At 42.0% G+C, this 18,877-nt stretch overlaps 1 protein-coding gene across 1 annotated transcript; it reads right to left on the bottom strand.

Moving 5' to 3' along the window:
• Positions 1–2,705: 2,705 nt before the first annotated feature.
• On the bottom strand, positions 2,706–17,363 carry rdh8a (retinol dehydrogenase 8a). The gene is made up of 6 exons (XM_083896368.1): positions 17,125–17,363; positions 11,231–11,392; positions 6,642–6,821; positions 5,649–5,742; positions 5,366–5,549; positions 2,706–2,980 (listed from the first exon to the last, which is right to left on the bottom strand). Exons 1-6 carry the CDS (start codon positions 17,231–17,233, stop codon positions 2,753–2,755), a joined length of 957 nt encoding a protein of 318 aa, XP_083752494.1. The 5' UTR covers positions 17,234–17,363; the 3' UTR covers positions 2,706–2,752.
• Between the last annotated feature and the right edge of the window lie 1,514 nt (positions 17,364–18,877).

Raw genomic sequence — 18,877 nt, 5'->3', positions numbered from 1 at the left:
ATGTCCTTATTATATTATATTATAAATAGGAACAGTGTATGGCTCTGCCCCACAAAGAGCATACATAACATGCAACACAACATATTTTACTTTTATAAACTGTTATAATATCTTATTTAGTTAATTTTCAATAGACACAATAATACACACAGCCAAAAGATCTATTCAGTTATCAGTGTCCTATATTTACTCTGACTGCCCTTAAATGTGTCTTTGGGTGTTGTAATCACTTTTTTTTTTTTTTCAAGTAAGTAAACCTAAAGCATTCAGATTATTTTGTAATCCAGTGGATTATGTTAGTAATTAGAGGGTTTGCTATTCACTAACTGACTACATTTCAGTGAGTAATGTTAGTGTGGGTACACGTGAGGTGCAGCTCATGTATGTTTAGTGGCTTGGTTAATATGACAGGGTTAGACCGAACCATGTCATGATGCCCTCATTATGTTGCAATTATGTTCTCAGTGGTGAAACAAAGGTGCACCACAATGGTTTGATAAGACCTCTTGTTTAATGAGACTTTGCTGTAACTCCTGTTTTCTTACAATTAGTAAACAGGTCCTCCATTCAGGCCTCTGCAACCACAATACTAATTTTCCCGAAAGTGGCACCCCCCCACCCCCTTTCTACTCGGCCCCCCTTGCCCTTAGCCTTCAACGTCCCACATTGGGTCTTGGCATCAAGGAACACTCAGGATACACAGAATCCTCCCCCGACCTCCTCAGATTCCCCCCCTCCTGCGCACACACCCATTTGATTGTGATTGACAGCGTCTTTGTTCCTTTGTGTGGAGCTGTCGCCTCTGATGAAGACACATGCTGCACTCATTGTACCCTGCACAAACACCACAGGTCTGCGACCGGTTGCACTGTCCTCTGCTGCTGCTGATGATGATGAGGCTCAGTGTGTGTTTGAGGCAGGTGAATGTGAACGGTCTGGACACTGCATGGGGACAAGGAGTGTGTGTTCACAAAAACAACCTCCGAAGCCTCATCCAAGCCAGACCCCTCACGCCTCGCCCAGTATGGACCAGGGGGTCCACGGTCCAATGTGCTGAGCCCGGGGGCCAGCTGGAGAGGGAGGCTCGGGGCTGCGCAGTGTGTCTGAGGAGGCCGTCATTAGGGTCCACCCCTCCTCAGGGATGGGAACCAGGTCACATTCTCTCACACAGCACAAAGCAGTGTGTGTGTGTGTGTGTGTGTGTGTGTGTGTGTGTGTGTGCGTGCGTGCATGTGTGTGTGTTTGTGTGTGATGGGCAGAGGGGGGGGGGGGGTTCAAGGGAGGGGTTTTGATGGCTGGCAGGCCATGACCTCTTTATATCCATCAACAGATCACTAACTTGGCCCATAGACATGCTCATACAACACTTTCACACACACACATGCATGCAAATGCATGCTAATGTGCGCATATGTGCACAGACATGCACACTCATGAAATCTCTATCAACAAGTTTGTGCTCCGAAGTCCAATCGGGACTGGGTTGGGACCCACAAATGGGTCGTGGGAGATTTTTTAGATTTATGTTTGTGCATAAACTGAAGTTTTAATTGACTGAACAAACATCTCTTGCAAATGATGTTAGCTGTTACAGATATGTCTGCAAATTAGTGCACACAATTTGCTCTTGTCGTGATTGGTATTGGGATTTGGGTCACGATAATTTGCCATCTTTAAAAATAGATAATAACTTTTTCAAAATTTTGAAAACTCTCATGAAAGTGTCATAAAATTAGAGATTACATAAGTAATTAAATATTACAGGAACTATCTGGATCTTCACTCTGCATTTACGTTAAAGTATACTGCTGTAAATGTATAAATTTAACATATTCCTATGAACAAACACTATTTCTCGTGCCTGCAAAAATGTGTGATCGTAGTGTTTGGATTTATTGAATGTGTCTATCTGGGGCTACTGAGGACAAATTCCTTGAGACCCCTCTGTGAAATCCACAGGTTAAAACAGACTGGGGGAGAGAAAAAACAGTGAAACACCACCCCCTATTGGTAGAAAGGTTTCTTGCAGACAAGAAGAAAAATGAAACAAACCCCCACAGTCATAAAACGTTATTTGATATCACAAAAAATAAGAACAAATCAAAAATATACATTTGAGAGTAAATCAGATTTATTTCTAAATCAAGTTGTGTGATTAAAAAAAAAAGAAAAATTCTGACCCACCCACTCATACATAGAACCATTTAAGAACCAAAACAACAACAAAAAATCCAGTTTATAAAAATATGATTCAACAGCAGTTATGACCATGAGAACACTATGTAAGGCAAACAACAATAAAAGCAGATAAATTCTTCCTGACTCTGTCTTTCATGTTATAGAACTCTAAGGAGCCTGAGTGTAACGTTATTGAAGCCACAGAATATAGCTTTTTATTTCTCCACAATTTTATTGTTTGTTTCTGTTATTATTTCAATTTTTTGTGCTTTGCAGTTTTGTCCAAGCCCATGTACAATGCGTGTCGTTTGTACTTGATTCTGGAGAGTACACAAGGTTGGCCTATGTACAAAATCTCTCTGTGCAAGTGTGCATGTAATCCAGGCAAAGCTTATCATGGCGGCAAAGGCACCTCCTCCTCCCTCGTTCCATGTTCCTGGTTCTAGTCTAACCCGCTTAGTATTAAAAAAAATTAAAAAAAAAACCCTCAGAGGAAAGAAAGGCACCAAGGTCCTAGATGGGCGTCAAACAAGGAACTGGGAGTGGGAAAGAGCAAAGACTGGACCCTCTCGCTTCAGTTAGGTGAGATGGTGCGTCTCCGCAGGCAGCTGCATGTCAGGCACTTGAGGATGCTCATGGTTACGTGCATGAGAGGACCGAAGTTAAAGAGCAGGTTGTAGAAGGTGTTGACGGACAGGCCACCGGTCTCGTCTGCATACTTTAAGGCCACGATGGGCGTGTAGAGGCTATTGGTCAGGTTCCTGAAGCGAGGGCTGCTTGACTCAATAACCTTTTTAGTGCACTGCAGAAAAAAGAGAGAAACGAAGAGTCGGTGAGTGATTTCATCGCTTTGTTTTTTACCACCAGAGAAACATAACACTCAGGAGTGACTTAAGCCCCCCTTTGTTTCTTAAATCACTTGTTTAACCCTGGATTTCCACTGGACGCATTACAGCCGCGGAACGTCAGGGGCGCGGTTCTGCTTCGTCCTCTGCCCAGCTTCAATCGCCACCGGGTGCTTTACAGCAGCAGCGCGGTGCCTTGGGAGCCAGCGGTATTCACGGAAGATCGCGCGATAATTTTAAACGGACGCGAGTTCGCGAGATCCCGCGATAGACTGCGTGTATAAAGGAAACAACAACAACAACAGCTTCTTTTCATTCTCCGACGTGGAAGAACTGTTGATCTGGTGTCATAAATGATTTTATGTTTCTCCACTTCAACAATCAGTCTCTGGTCGTACATTATGACTCTCTGAGACTTTTGACCTGGCAGCACCGGTCACGACGTAATGTTGATGTGAAGTTGTGACAGGCTATATGACCTGCGTTGTGTTTTATTTTGAAAGGGCGGCGGAAATGTTTTACTTTGAGTCTGTGTCGCACTTCCTGTCTGGTGCAAACTGCTCTGTTGGAATTTACACGGCTCAGCAGCGGCAACGGCAAAAATAGAACTGCTACCTATCGATAGCGCTGCGGCGCGGCGAGCAGCTTCTGGGACGCTGCTGAGACTGGTGGAAATGCTCTCATTGATTAGAATGGAAGCGATTTGCAACGGCGACAGCGCCGCTGACGTGCTGTAACGCGTCCAGTGGAAATCCAGGGTAAGTCTTGTAACTCCTGTTTTCTTTTGAAACTCAAATCTTGGTTTGTTCCACTGGTGTTGTCACTTCCTGCCCTCCTGTTTTGCTCTCCTGTGTTTCCCGCCTCTGTGATTACCTGCTCCTGCTCTATTGTGTCACACCTGTTTCTAGTTATCGGTTTTTGAAAAACCTGTTTAACACACCTAGGCTTAGAGACATGTATACACCTTTATTACTGCCAGGAATCAGTTTTTTAGTGTGCATGTAAACGCACTCAGTGTATGCCTGTTCATCTTGGTCTTCTGTCAGTGCTCTAGCATTCCTGTATTACGTTTTGTTGACCAGGTTTTTATTTTACTTTAACCTGCTTGAAGCTCCAATTAACGTTGCTTTTGGGTGTGTATCTATGTCTGCATTTATGAAGCCCTAAAGTTTCATAACTAACAGTTCAGCCACTGCTGAGAACGCAGGGTTTAGTTGTTTTCCTGAGCTCTCCCAAGTGGATCTGAAAAGTGCTTGCTCGTGACGTAACTAGCAGGCAGACCACTCCTCTGAGCAGCAGCTCCTCCTCCTGCTCTGGAGCTGTGTTAACTGCTCCTTCTGTTGCTAGACACTTCATAAGCTGCTAAACGTCTTCTTAAGGACTCATTGGAGCATTGTCAACTATCCATGATCGATTTCTTGATGACCGAGATAACAACGACGGGGGACAGCGATGAAGCTACGTTACAGCTAGCTGCTAGCGCCACGGTAGAGGAGGGATAATGGTGAGTGTTTTCCAGCCTTTAGTCTCTAGGCCTCTTATCTCCAATCCAACTTTGTGGCAACAGTTTGAGTAAGGTCCTTTTCTATTCCAACATGACTGTGTCATGGTGCACAAAGCAAGGACTACAAAGACCTGGTTTAACTTTTGACATCAGTTTCTAAGCTCATAAATACTCTACAGAATTAATGGACACAAATTCATAGAAACACTACATGTTCCAAGAAGTGTGGAAGCTGTTACAGCTTCAAAAGAGGGAACAAATCCATATTAAAGTAGTGTATATGTATTTGAATACGTCCTCACAGTCCTTGTTGGTGTAAAGATCAATTTTCCAAATACTTTTGTCCATATAGTGTATAATTTAATCTGCAATATATTGCTCAATGTCAATGGATTTATTGTGCAAAGTAAACTGTGACGGCTTGAAACCAGGAGCTGTTCATTTTTGCCAAAGCCTTTGCTGCCACAATGGCTGCGTAAACAAACTGGGGCATGTGACATCCAGAGTTCTAAATGGTCAGATGGACTAGAGTCAGGCTCAAGCTGGCCTGGACGCTCTGTGCATGGGCCAATGATTCCACCCCTGATCCAAGCAAAGATTGTACAAATTAAAGGAAAAAGCAGTCACAACATCTTAACTCATCTTTTACTTTGGAAGCAGAATAATTGTTGGAGCATTATGTTTTTAAAACAACTTAATAGTTTCCTGAAAGTAATTAAAAATTGGACTGTAATGGACTGATTATTGGAAGATTCTGTGATATTGGTATGAAGCCATCCCCAGACAAAGGTCAATACTTTGATTCAGTAACATCTGAGGTAGAAAACAGTTGTCTTACTTTGGCTATGTCCTCAGGTGTTTGGCCCATGGCTTCAAAAATATCTATGGACGATGGCAGGTAAACGTCTTTAAAATAACGTATTGTGTCCGCGTCTACTCCCGGATACTCCATCTTGGCCACATCCTCCATCATCTTTGTCTCAAACTCAGTGTGCACTGGGCCGGGCTCGATCATGGACAACCTGAGGGGAGTCACAGACACAAACACACGGGCGTGTGTGAGGGACACAGAGTGAAGACAGATGTGAGGACAGAGATAGAGGGCAGAGAGGCTAATCTACCGGATATTGAACTTCATCAGTTGCACGGCCATGCTCTCACAGAATCCTTCCATGGCAAACTTAGAGGCAGTGTAAACATCGTTGAACACCACTCCTGACGAGACAAAGAACAGGACAATCACATTTACACGTAATGAACATGTGTCAGACAGAATATGAGAATGAGATTAGTGTACTAACATGTTCTGGTAATCCCAACCCATCTGGCACTTTAAATTAGTTAAACAACAAACACTAGAAAGTGACCTGCAGCTGTTTGTACTCTGATCAAACTGTAAGCATGGTATGAACAATTTTTGCTGCACAAAATTAGAAAAATAAAGCAATTGCAATATTTGTGTAATTAAATAATAATAATAATAATAATAATAATAAATAAATAAATAAATGGGAGGAGTTACAGTTTTGTCTCCGCTATCAAATTCTTCTCTCTGTTTAATTTTGTTCACGTTAGCTTCATTCCAAGTCATGAAGTAATGATAACCATATCTCACGAGTCATGGCAACGATACTGTATCAATATTTTGTTCGACCTCTATTACAGGGTTTGAAGTGTGCAGACATTTAGAATCACAGTAAACTCTTCTGCTGAGACGGTTGGCTGCAGTTAAACACTACTTTTAATACAAATAACTCTGCTTTTCAGTCAATAAAATAAACTGCACTCAAATAGGCTATTTGTTATGACTGCAACTGGATACACTGTGATCCTATAGTCTGGTGTTTCCCCAACATTTTATATGGGAAACCACTTTTTAAAAAAAATGACAAACTACTGTGACCTAATTAACAATATAAATTGTGACAAGAGCAAATCTATGTATAATATAACATTTTCAGCCATTTCCAAGAGATTTGTGATAAATACATTCAATTTTGAGTTATTATGTGACATTTCTGTGGAAGTTGACAGAGCTGATGGATTTGAATGCTGTTACAGCTGCAAAGTCAGTCTCTGAACTTGCCGTTTCACTTCACATATTATTTTCATACCTTGCAGCCCCATGACGCTGCTCATGACCACGATGTGTCCTGAACGCCTCTTCTTCATGTCCGGCATCACCTCTTTGATCATGCGGACCACACCAAAGAAGTTGGTCTCGAAAACTCTTTTCATCTCCTCTATACTGATACTCTCCACAGGTCCCAGCAGGCCCACACCGGCATTGTTGACTGACGAGATAAAAACAAACACAGACATGGCAGTTCAACATAAATACATTTTTAAATCAGTTGTTATTGCTTGATGTTGCCACCAGATGTCAGTGTGACACAACAACGCAGAGGTGTGACATAACCACTCCATGTTGAAGAGAGTGTTTTTTTCAGACAGCCCCTTTAGCCGGACTCAAGGTTTGAATACAACAACTGAAAGAGACGATCAGACAAATGAGGGGAAAACAAATGTCCCTCAAAACTCTGGTGCTCATAGGAGGAAGGGAACATTTCAAAGAAAACTTCCAGTACTGTGCAAAAAATATCATGCACCAGCAGCCTTGTTTTTATGCCTGATGAATTCAGTAATCATTGGCATATGGATTTGAATGATGTGACTGAAAGTTGGTCTTATGTTTTAGCAAGCTTTCCAACACGTGCTCAAGCATGTCTTGAATAAACTTGGCGAAATAGACCTTACTGGTTAAACCAACAAAGTTTTAACGGTGACATTAACTTGGGTTCCATTCCAAGTATAAAAGAGCCAGAGTCTTTCAAAAGTCGATCACAATAAATACATGACATACATTTTTTTAATTGTTATTATGTTCATTTAAAACTGCCTACAGGTTTTATTCTGAATGTGTTCCAATAGTGATATATAGAGAAATAATTATACGATCATTACAGAACTGCTAAAACAACTAATCCAATAGAGGCCAAATGTTTTGCACAATACTGTATGTGAAGTGATACAACTTGAAAATGCAAAGACATGAATGTGGAGCACTACTGCTGCCTGTTCCCATACCTGGGTTGACATGAAATTCAAAGACTTCCCAGGACTAGTTCCCTAAAATTCAAGGACTGAATGTGCTGACACATCTTAAGATGGGAAGGCAACTTGTAAAAGCCACTTTGCCCATGGTGTCCATTTTTATTAATTTGCAGCACACTGCATCTGGACATGTGAATGTCCTTGGGATCTTGGTCAAAGTCAGTCTTAATTTTCTTTGTTGAGACAGAGATGTTGGGATTTTCATTTCCAAGGCATCACGTCATTGGCTCTCACTTGCTTAACGTTACTCGCTCTTTGTACTGCACATAATCTCACGTCAACGTCAGAGAGAGACAGTGGACAGTGTCCACCACAACGCTACTAATTATGACCATGTCTGTCCTGCACAGGCCAGGGGCCTCATGTACAAAGGTTGCTTACGCACAAAAACGTGGCGTACGTTCTTTTCCACGCTCACGTTCAGATGTATGAAACGAAATATGCGGTGCCCACGCCAACTTCATGGCTGGCATACGCCTGTTTCTACAGCTATTGTTCCTTTGGCGACACTTAGTGGTGATGCTGGGAAACTGTAAATAATGTGAAAACAAGTAGTCATCAGAGTGATGTGCACATCAGAGACACACTTATGAACAATTAACACCTTGCAAATGGCGCAATACTCACATGAGTGAGTATTTAGTGAACGTGAGGATTTACTTGCAAACGATGATAATTGGCTCATGTGCCAGTCATCCCTGAGCCGAGCCATGCCAGCTGTGTGGGACGGAATCATCCGAATGTCATCCAGGTTCATCAAATTCCCATACAATGCTGTTGAACAGGCCAACATTAAAGTGCAATTTTCAGCGAGAGCCGGTTTCCCTCATGTAATCGAAGTTATTGACTGCACACACATTGCTATAAAAGCGCCATAACAGGATGAATTTGTTTATGTTGATAGGAAACATTTTCATTCCATCAATGTTCAAATCATATGTGATTCGCAAATGCAGCTAACTAACCTCGTGTAAGGTAGTCTGGTTCAACTCATGACTCATTCATGATGACTAACAGCATGGTTGGGAACAGGCTGGAGGCTGGAACAGTGCGCGATGGGTGAGTAATTAGTTTATTCTTTTAATTGTCCCTTTTTGTAAACCAGCACCATGCACATTTGAGCATGTGCGCATTCAAAGCCCCTGATCGTCTCCCTGTGTTCAGTATCCATGTCAGTGAAAGCGGGCGTAAAGTTTGAAATGTCACTTCTGCATTTATTAATTGTGAGAAATAAAAAAAAACACTTGACATGAGTCAAAGTGTTTAATATCTTTACGCACGAGCGATGTGTATTGTGAGCAGCTGATAGTTTGACCTGTTGCGTTCACTTTGCTTCGGCGGTGAGCAGAAACCCTCCGCTTCACCTCCACCTTGAGATCTGACCATTTCTTTTTAATCTCTGTGTGTGTGTGTGTGTGTGTGTGTGTGTGTGTGTGTGTGTGTGTGTGTGTGTGCGCTGCTCTGATCCCACATCATTTACAGACTCACGCACACGCTCCCACTCACGTCTCTTTTTGTCATATTTAATCCCTGTTGACAGTGTACCAAACAAAATCTCCCTGTGCGTTTTCATTCATTCACTAGAATCTCTTGCTCAGACTGTGTGAAATTCCTTTACTTTCCTTTGTTCATTGCGTTATTTGATCAATCTCAGGGCCTATTTAAATCGATATGCATATTTAAATGGGGGCGTGGACAGGGAGGAGTTTGGCACCTCTCAGTGCGCTCAATTCCACGTTGATTTGGGATGTACAAAAGAAACGTGCTTGGATCCATGTGTACGCACACTGTGATACATCTGAATTTATTTGTGCGTACGACAGTTTCTGGGTTTTGAGTACGCCAAGATTAAGTAGGAAATCCACGCAATAGTGGTCATCGCAAATGGTCATCATAGTAACACGGCAAAAGTTCAAAAGTTCCTTTAAATCATAAGACTAGATATATTGACATGAATGTCAAGGTGTTACTAATCTAGGAATTGTTTAATTTGAGCAAAAACAAAAATAGGAAGGTTTTTAAGGGGATTAAAGACCCAGTGAACAAGCAAAAGAGAAGGTTGTGCTCAGATGAAACTGCAGGGCTTATTTTCATATGCCTTTTCTGCTTTGGTGCAGAATCTCTTTGCCTGCTGGAATTTGAAGACTGTCCCGGCTCTCCTCCCCCCGCCTACTCACAATATCTACTGCAAAACCACAAGGAAGACAGTGCTACAGCAGAGTCACAGCTCGGTTCATATACAAATCCTCAAAACCTCTGTTTGGATGAATGATCCATCCATCCATCCATTTTCTACCGCTTTATCCTCCACAGGAGGTTTCGCGGGGGGTGCTGTGCCAATCTCAGCCTGGAGAGACAAACAACCGTTCAACCGTTCACACTCACACCTATGGTCAAATTAGAGTTCCAAATTAACCTAATCCCCATATTTGTACATTTGTGGACTGTGGAGGAAGCCGGAGAACCTGGGGAAAACCCACGCACACAGTCTTTCTGCAAAGCAAGGTCTTCTTGCTGCAAAGACAAGACTGCGAACCTACTACACCAACAGTGGCCTGTAAGAATTAATCAGTACAGTAATATTACACTGTAGTTTGATGTTTTTACTGTTATACTTGATAAGTATTGTAAGAATGTACCATGATTTTACTTTCAGGCAAAGAGATTTGTGCTACTGTGGATCAGTGATACAGCTGGTTGTCTTCCATCCAGAGGGTCTTGGTTTGATCCCCAGCTGTGCTTGTCTACATACCAATGTGTCCCTGGGCAAGACATTTAACCCCAAATTATTTCGGACAGCTGTGCGGGCAGTGTGAGAATGGGTTTGACAGATGTATGATAGAAAAATTGCTGTGCATATATAAATATAAATATAAATATGAATATATCTATATACACTGTGTGAATGGGTGAATAAGAAAACCGTAGCATTGAGTGGTCATCAAGACTAGAACGGTGCTCCAAATACAGAGCAATTCTCATTTTGTGTTCTGGGTTTTACAGTCAGGCTGTAGTTCCACACTGCCTCACACCGCCGCACCTCGTCTGTTCAATTTGGAAGCCTCCTCCAAATGCAGTGGGAAAATGCTTCATTAATTTCTCTGGGATTGGACAAAAGCATTTGTCGGAGACTAAATTCAAAGGAAATTGGATGTCCCTGACAAATGCAGCCATCAAACGCTACCCGTCCCAACATATTCCAGGATGCATTGCACTCCAGAGTTTATCACTTTGAAAGGAGTTAACGGAACAACTACTAAACTACTTTAAATATGGCTGCAACTCAGTACAAAACAAAGAATTCCCACGATTCATTAAATGCTGTTAGTGATTTGTGCCACGTCCAGCTGCGGTGTGGTTGCTAGGCGACAACAGTAAGATGATAGGGAAATCTTTGGTGTCTACGTGGCTGACGAAGACCAATGCCTTCATCAGACACATAGACCACGTCCTCCAAAGGAGACGGCCCCTGAATTGGGACACAGCATTCAGTGTGTTTATCAACGTTTGGGGACAAAAAGCAATGTAATTCAATTCTGATTTCAAATAAGTGGGTCAGTGTTTCAAGTTTCGGGTGAGTCCCACTCACTCAGGATATCAATATGTCGGTCTTTAACATTATTGATGCACTGCTTGACCGACTCGTCGATGCACACGTCTAGAGACATCAGCATCAAGGTCTTGCCGTATGTGTCTCCTGCTGCTTCCACCAGCTTGTCCTTCTTCTTCAGGTCCCGCATGGTGGCAATAACTGGGAGGGAGACACAGAGAAATGGGAAAACTGTTATTAAACATGTAAGATGTTGCCATTTGTTGCCTGTAAAAAACGCAAAGACATGAATATGTGGAGGGACAACAATTCGTCTGTTTTAAAGCTGCTGCCTGCAGTGTTGTCGTTTGGCTAAAGGCCACATTATACTTCTCCGACTGCGTATGCGTTATCCGTCTGCGTCACCACGGAGACGCCTCGAGCATTTATACTTCTGCGTCGTGGTGACGGACACTCGCTGCAATTTCCCGCCCGATCAGTAGGGGTCGCTGCGCAAGGTTGTTGTGCTTCTGGCTACAGTGAGCAATGGCGTCCGAGAAAGAAAGAGAGCGAAAGACTGTTGTTGTTGAAACAGTGGCCGTTTCTCACTTTTCTGTGTGACGGAACGCAGTTTTAAGATAATTTGAGGCGAGAAATTGGCCATTTAGGGTCTAAACATGTGCTGTGTGTGTTAAGATGTGACATATTTATAGTTCGGCAGCGGCGTTATCGGCGGGGATCAGCTCCGCCTCTGTCAGGACGCCCGGAGCGCACTGAGAGCCGGCACAGAGCAGCTTCGCTCAGCCTGTCCTGAGGACCAATCGCAGCTCTTGCCGTCTCCGTAGTCCCTTGACGGAGTGACGGACACTTAAAAAATATTTTGTGCACCCGGAGACGACGCAGAGGCTCTTCGACAGTCTCTGCGTCGACGCAGAGTCTCTACGTAGCCTACGCAGAGCACTTTACGCAGAAGTATAAATTGGGCTTAACTCAAGGCTAACGTTTGGCTACCTTCCTGCTGTTAACATTCCTCTCCCCCATAGGCCTGCTTAAGTTTTGGATATCTTTAAAATAGAAAGTTTGCCACTTAGCGTGAGAAAGCTGTTTCTGGCTTGAAATTTAAGTTCATAATCCACTTTCTCCTTGAACCACAGTCCATGGAGAAAAACATACATTTCACATCGGGGCACACAGGCGCTGTTGATCCACTGTTCAGTAACTTCAAATGTATTATTTTGCGATGTTGGTGACACAAACTGCTGGTCTAATGTACCAGTTGACAAGCAGGTCTTGTGTGCCTGCGAGCTAAAAACATATCTTTTTCTGTATGGAATTTGGTGTGGGAGAGAGAGCAGTTTACAAAGCTCACTTTGCGAGATAAGGCAACAGACGTATTCTTAACATATTAAAGCTGAACTAGACCGGTCGTTCCAATTAACACTGTTTTTTTAGTGTGTATCTGCGTCATTACCTTGTCTAAGAAGCCCTGAAGGTTTGAAACAAACAGTTCAGCCACTGCTGAGAACACTGTGTTTAATAGTAATCTCGGGCTCAGTGAGATCTCTGAAAATCCCGTTAACGTTACGTAAACAGCGGTTCTCCTGAACAGCAGATCCTCCTGCTCCGGGCACTAGTTCGGGCACAACTGGTTGCGTACATTGAACCACAGAAGAAGAATAGCGTCCGTTGTGGAGGTGTTTCACGAGCGACAGTGTCTTCTGACTCCGGGTCAAAGGTCGTCATAGGGACTGCGGCGGGAGTCGTGAAGAAGCTATTTTTAAACACTGTTAAAACAATGTTTTGATAATGAGTAGCAGTGCATCCACCGTTCCAGAGGGGGGAGCTGCGCTTCTGAGAGCTGGTGTGCTGATTTCGTCACTTCCGGGTTGAGAGAGTTGAGTCTCAAGTCTCGCGGCTGCGAAACAGCGTCAGAAAAGAGGATTTCTATCGGCTCGTTTACAGCAACGAGGAGGTTTTTGACCATAAAAACAAGTTAATGTATGTAAGTAGACCTCCATAACTAACATATATGTGCAACAGGACCACTCTATATGACCTTTAAACATGCAAATTTGTTTCAGTGAGCCTTTTTGTAAAGAGGCTCAAATCTGTTTTTCCCTGTGGCCCCCGTCTGCAGCCATGTTTATCCTGAGGGGGTGTCAGAGTTTAACATGTAAACTCATGAAAGCATATCACTGAGGGCAGCTTTAACCACTTCCTTAACACAAACACAGGCAAGAACACATACAAAGAGAAACACATGAGCAGGTTAGAGAGTTTCTAGGAAAGTCCGCGCCTTTTAGTTTACAGGTCACACAATTGATTTCCTGTGAAGTGGGCAGCATTGACCTCGTCACGGCACATGAATCTATCATGACCGGAGACAGAAGCTATCAGCAACACTGTTGCCTCAGCTTTCACGGTTTCTTTTCACGCTGTGTTCACTGACTGACATTATCTCGCAGAGAGACAGGAAGACAGTGCTGTTGCACAATGGCAATCAGTGGAAGTAAACAACCTCCCATTCACACGTTCATCTACCTGTTGTCCTCGACAGATAAAGGCACTTTAATCTTGTCTGAACAGAGAAAGGGCTGGATATGTTGGTTGGTGAGGAGAAGCTGCTGCTGTGCTGCCGGGGTGCTGTGAAAATGTTGTTTTAAATATGTATTTTAATGAAGTTGGAGACGTTTTGCTTTAAATGTTGCTTTGCATGTGTCTCAATGCTTAGTCTTTTAAAGTCTAATCTCATGATTTGAGAACCGGGTGTCCATGAAGCAACAAAGAGATTTACGTATTGGTAGAAAAGTGAACAAGAGATCCATTGTTCCTTCAGGCTCCTACGGGAATTACTCTTGGGCAGCTTAAAACATTCTTGAATGAACCACACTGCGTTGCACACACAGAGGTCTTTTCAGGGTTTCACCGAGTTTGGAGCCTGTTGCTGCAACAGATTATTACTTTATGCACAATGTAATATTTAATCTCTGCTGGATTTCATAAAACCCTGGGAAAACAGAGAGTGACTCGGCTTCATGGCTCAGAGGTGGCCTTATTGAAAACAGGTCACGACATGAGCAAACAAAAAAATCGACTCAAACCAGAGTTGAGGAGGCAGTTAATCACTTTTGTTTTGCTCTTCTATTTCAGTGTACTCAGTCCCACCAGATCCCAGATAAAGATAGAGACTTTAAAGCAACACTGGGCTACCTTTTGTTCACCTTTAAAGACCTTCAAATTAAATTTGATGGGTCACTGACTTCTGACATTCTTCAGTTTCGTGAGCGAGTAAGAACACTGTGAAAAGGGCAATAATGCCGCATATCCTTGACATTATTTATTAATAACTCTATAATAATGTATCAGCATAATTTATATTAAGTGAAATGAAAGATCATAAGAATTTTGCACCTCCTCCAGGCTCTGTAGTCAGTCCAGATCTCAGCAGAATGGTGCATGACTGTAGTTTGACTAATCACAGGGCAGTTCGGACATTGAGGGCACCTCCTGTTGGCTGTTCAATTAAATAATACATGTTCCTTCAGTGGAAACGTTGCCATTCCTGGCAAAGCCTCAAACTATCCAGCAAGTCGAGGCATCAAAATGAACAGGTTTGGCTTAAATGACTTAAAAAAGTTGTGAGAAATCCACTTTCATCGTGGTGTGTTTGCTACAGCGAAGCTTCTTTTACACAGGTCGGAAAACCCAGTGACGCATGCTTACATCTGGCTTTTGTCTGCAATAAATATCATCCACATTCACTCCTGGGTTAAATTACTCTACAAGACATGCAGAGTTTTTTTTCTGTTTCAGGCTGCAAAAGACGGTCTGGTGATATTGTAATTCTGCCATCTACAACTTTATTTCACCGCCTGGAAACGCCTGTTCATTCACGCAGCCCCTGGAAAGCAAGACCCTTACCTAATGTTCTTCTATTTTAATTTTGAAGCAATTAAACACTGCAAACATACTTAGTAGTGGAAGATTCTGCCAGTAAACCCTCCTAAATGAACCTTTACAATGTTTTGCTTTAACTAAGTCTTGCACAGTTGTTCCTAAAAGTTGAAAGTGGAAACTAACGGCTAAAATTAGCATTAATTGGGGAACGTGTGACTGTGCACTCAAACAGTTAATTATAGAATTCAGCATGAGGACACAATAAAGTTTCTTTTGTGGTTGCTGGTGACAATGAGTTTATAATGTTACGCTGTCTGAGGCTCATTAGTGTCTCTGCAGTAGAGCTGAAACGATTAATCGATTATTAATCGATTACTAAATTAATCGGCAACTATTTTGATAATCGATTTTGAAGCTTCTATTTTGAAGCTTTTTTCATGATTAAAACAAGATTTCTGATTGTTTTAGCTTCTTAAATGTGAATATTTCTTAGTCTTTGCTCCACATAACAAAGAAATCATTAAAACTGAATCATTTTGGTTTGTGGACAAAACAAGACGTTCGAGAACGTCGTCATTTCCAGGTTTGACAAACACTGATCAACGGTTTTTAACATTTTATGGACCAAACGATTAATCCAATCGAAAATAATCGACAGATTAATCGATTACGAAAATAATCGTTAGTGGCCGCTCTACTCTGCAGTGACGCAAATGATTTCCGAGAGACGTCCTAGCCACCAAACATTTGCATTGTGTAATTTCTGCCGCTAACAGTCGATTCATCACAAGGAATAATAAATAATAACAGTAATAATAATAATAATAGTTTGATGACATCGGGAAGCAGCGTGGGATCATGGGAACTGCTGTCTTCTTTGGTTTCTCTGTCTGTTATGGGGGGGCTTGGGTAGCAGAATAATTAACAATTAAATAATGATATTAATTAAAAAAAAAACCTAAGGTCAACACACTAGTACTAGTAGTAATTCTGGCTCTAAGTAGTAGTAGACCCAGATGTTACAGCAGAGACTGGTACTTGCAAACAAAACAATCCATAACACTGAAGAGAAATAGCATGGATAGCAGATGAGACCATTAACTCCTTTAGAGTTCTTTTTGTGACCAGATTTGCTCCATCGTGGTTGGCCTCATGTGCACCTTCTACATATTTTCTGTGTGCACTACTGAAAAAAAACAAAACATGTAACATTATCATTTATATGGAGATTTTAATGCACAGGTGATGTAATGTATGTCTTTAAGCTGGCAATGGTATTACATAGTGTTGCTTTAACTTAGTATTGTGTTTCAGAAGGACAACACTGAGGTTTTACTTAGACAAACTGTGTTACACTATTATTCGGTAAGTGAAGTCCCAATATAGGAGTTTGTGGGGGGAATGAGTCTATAATGTTATTCTGTCTGAAAACCCATCATTTCATAGAAAGGCCTCTGGATCCTCCGTTCCCAGAGTGACAGTAATGATTTCTGGGAGACGCGCACCAATCCAACACTGTAAAAAGAAAGTGGGACACCCGAACACACAAGGCCCCTGCATCACAGTGAACCCTGCTTGTACAGGTCTCAAACTTTGTCCCCCTTTCAACACTCGCTCTACTGAGGGAACTAAAGGCACTAAACCGGAGCAGGCGCTCCACCATTTAGGGCGATAAAAGGACGCTTTGTGCAAGAGAAGTCACTTGAAAGAAAACTGACAAGACACTTCTTTTATGATCGCGCCTGGAAACTGTGCTTTCACATGATAATTGTTGACCCAGAGTAGCCACTGAGATTCAGTGGTGACATGAAAACGCATATGGATACGATCTCACCACGGGGTCGTTGTAGTTTCAAAGGAAAGCCACACGAAACCACTGATTATGCGCAGAGACTGAGCGTTATTGCGCACGAAATTCGTTCGAAAATGTGTGCGTAAAAGGAGCCCGGTGCAAAAACAAAGGTTCTCGTTGTGTTTTTCCGGGAAAACAGACTGGATACAGGCTCGCTCCTGATAGGCTCGATGAGAGAAATAATGTAACAATGAAGCGCATTTACCGTGGTACCGCTTCTTCTCATCTTTGGCCAACGTGACGGCGATTCGTAACCCGATGCCGGAGGAGCAGCCGGTGATCAGCACGACTTTCTGCCCGCTGCTGCTCGCCATGGTCCGTCTGTCTGTGTGTCTGTGCGGGTGTTTTTTCTCTCTGCTCCGTGTGGCCGCTGCCGAGGGATCCTGCCACCGATCACCGGACTTTTAAAAAAAGTAAATCGGATCATGCAGCCGCGGCAGCCATGTGAGCGTCTACTTAAGTCACATGTTCAAACAGAGAGAAGAAGAAAAGAATTCTGCATTTTTTTTTCTACAAAAAAAGACGTGGCATCGCGAACAGCCCACCACCACAGGACGGGATTTTAAACTTGATTGGATCAGCCTGCCCCCAAAATCACGTTAATTCCTCTAAAATGAGTGGGCCACGCGCGTGTCTGGGCGCGTGACACACTCTACCTTAGGGGCAGAGCTTATGTGATTTCTGAGCTGTGACCCTGTCAACAAACAGCTACAGATCCCCATTCACTGCTGTGGCACTGCTCATGTTCTCATATTAATGAATTAAAAATGACATATAGTTCAAATATTACACATTATTTCTAATGTACACATCTAATCCCATTTATATATTATTGATGTTGTTTTGTAACAAAGCAAACATTCTACATTTCATTTGTACAAATTGAATGTATTTGCAGGACACGGTGACACTTTAATAACAGTATTACAGCAATATATTTATAGTATAACAATAATAATGTTGTTAAAATAAGATAGTATTACAGAAATACCATGTTATTTCCAAAGTATTATCCAGGTAGTTGGGTATTTTTACCCCAATATTACTGTTTATATTGTGTAGTTTTATAGAACTGTCCTAACAATATGATACTTATGTGTGTTTATATTTTAATAAAACTGACTTTTACCATTATAGGTTATATTTGGTTTTCTGGCTTACATTTATTTATCATTGGCAGATATTAATATTCAAATAAAATATAATTTTCTAATCAAATTCAAGCATTACAGATGTACTGCTATATATTATTTAAACTAATCTGCCGTTAATGTATTTATTACAGTGTTATTTCGTTTTTTAGAAAACTAAGTGAGTTGACTTGTGTTTTTACATTTAACGTAATCGTATATTACTTTTCAATAGGTAGTTTACCACATTTTAAAAAAAACATGAGTGTATGTTGTCATTCATTTGTAATGCTTACCCTTCCTCTCACTTTTCATGTTCACTTTGTTTACAGCCACTTAATGTGCTGCATTGTACTGCCATCTGGTGGTTAGAAGCAGTACAGCACACCTGAAATCAATAACTCATGTTTCCCTGAAATTGATTATTTCACCAAAACGATTGGATTAAATCACTGTGTCAGTCCATGTTTTTTTTCTTCTCCCGCCCAGAGTGCGAATAATGGTGTGAGCTTATCAGTGCCTCAGTCTGTGTCTGACTGGTGACTAACGACAGTGAACTCTGCTCTTGATGGATGTTGTAAGAGGCCAAAGTACCGCAGATAAGATCAGAAAGCAGACTCTTTCTGTCATGAGAGGCCACAGTCTTTGGTGTTTCGGGCCTGTTGCTAAATGTGATGCAACGCTTTGCAGCCGAAAAGCAAGGGAGCAATTTGAAATGTTTTTTTTTTCTCTGATACTATTTCTTATAACGCTCATGCATGGATGAGTTTGTGACTGAGAGATTTGAAACACAACTGCAGATAAAGAATGACTTATGATTGCATTCAT

Source organism: Microchirus variegatus (assembly GCF_963457635.1).
Source record: "Microchirus variegatus genome assembly, chromosome: 10".
Taxonomy (NCBI): domain Eukaryota; kingdom Metazoa; phylum Chordata; class Actinopteri; order Pleuronectiformes; family Soleidae; genus Microchirus; species Microchirus variegatus.
Note: the sequence above shows the minus strand (reverse complement) of the source record. Positions and strands in the feature narration are given on the sequence as shown.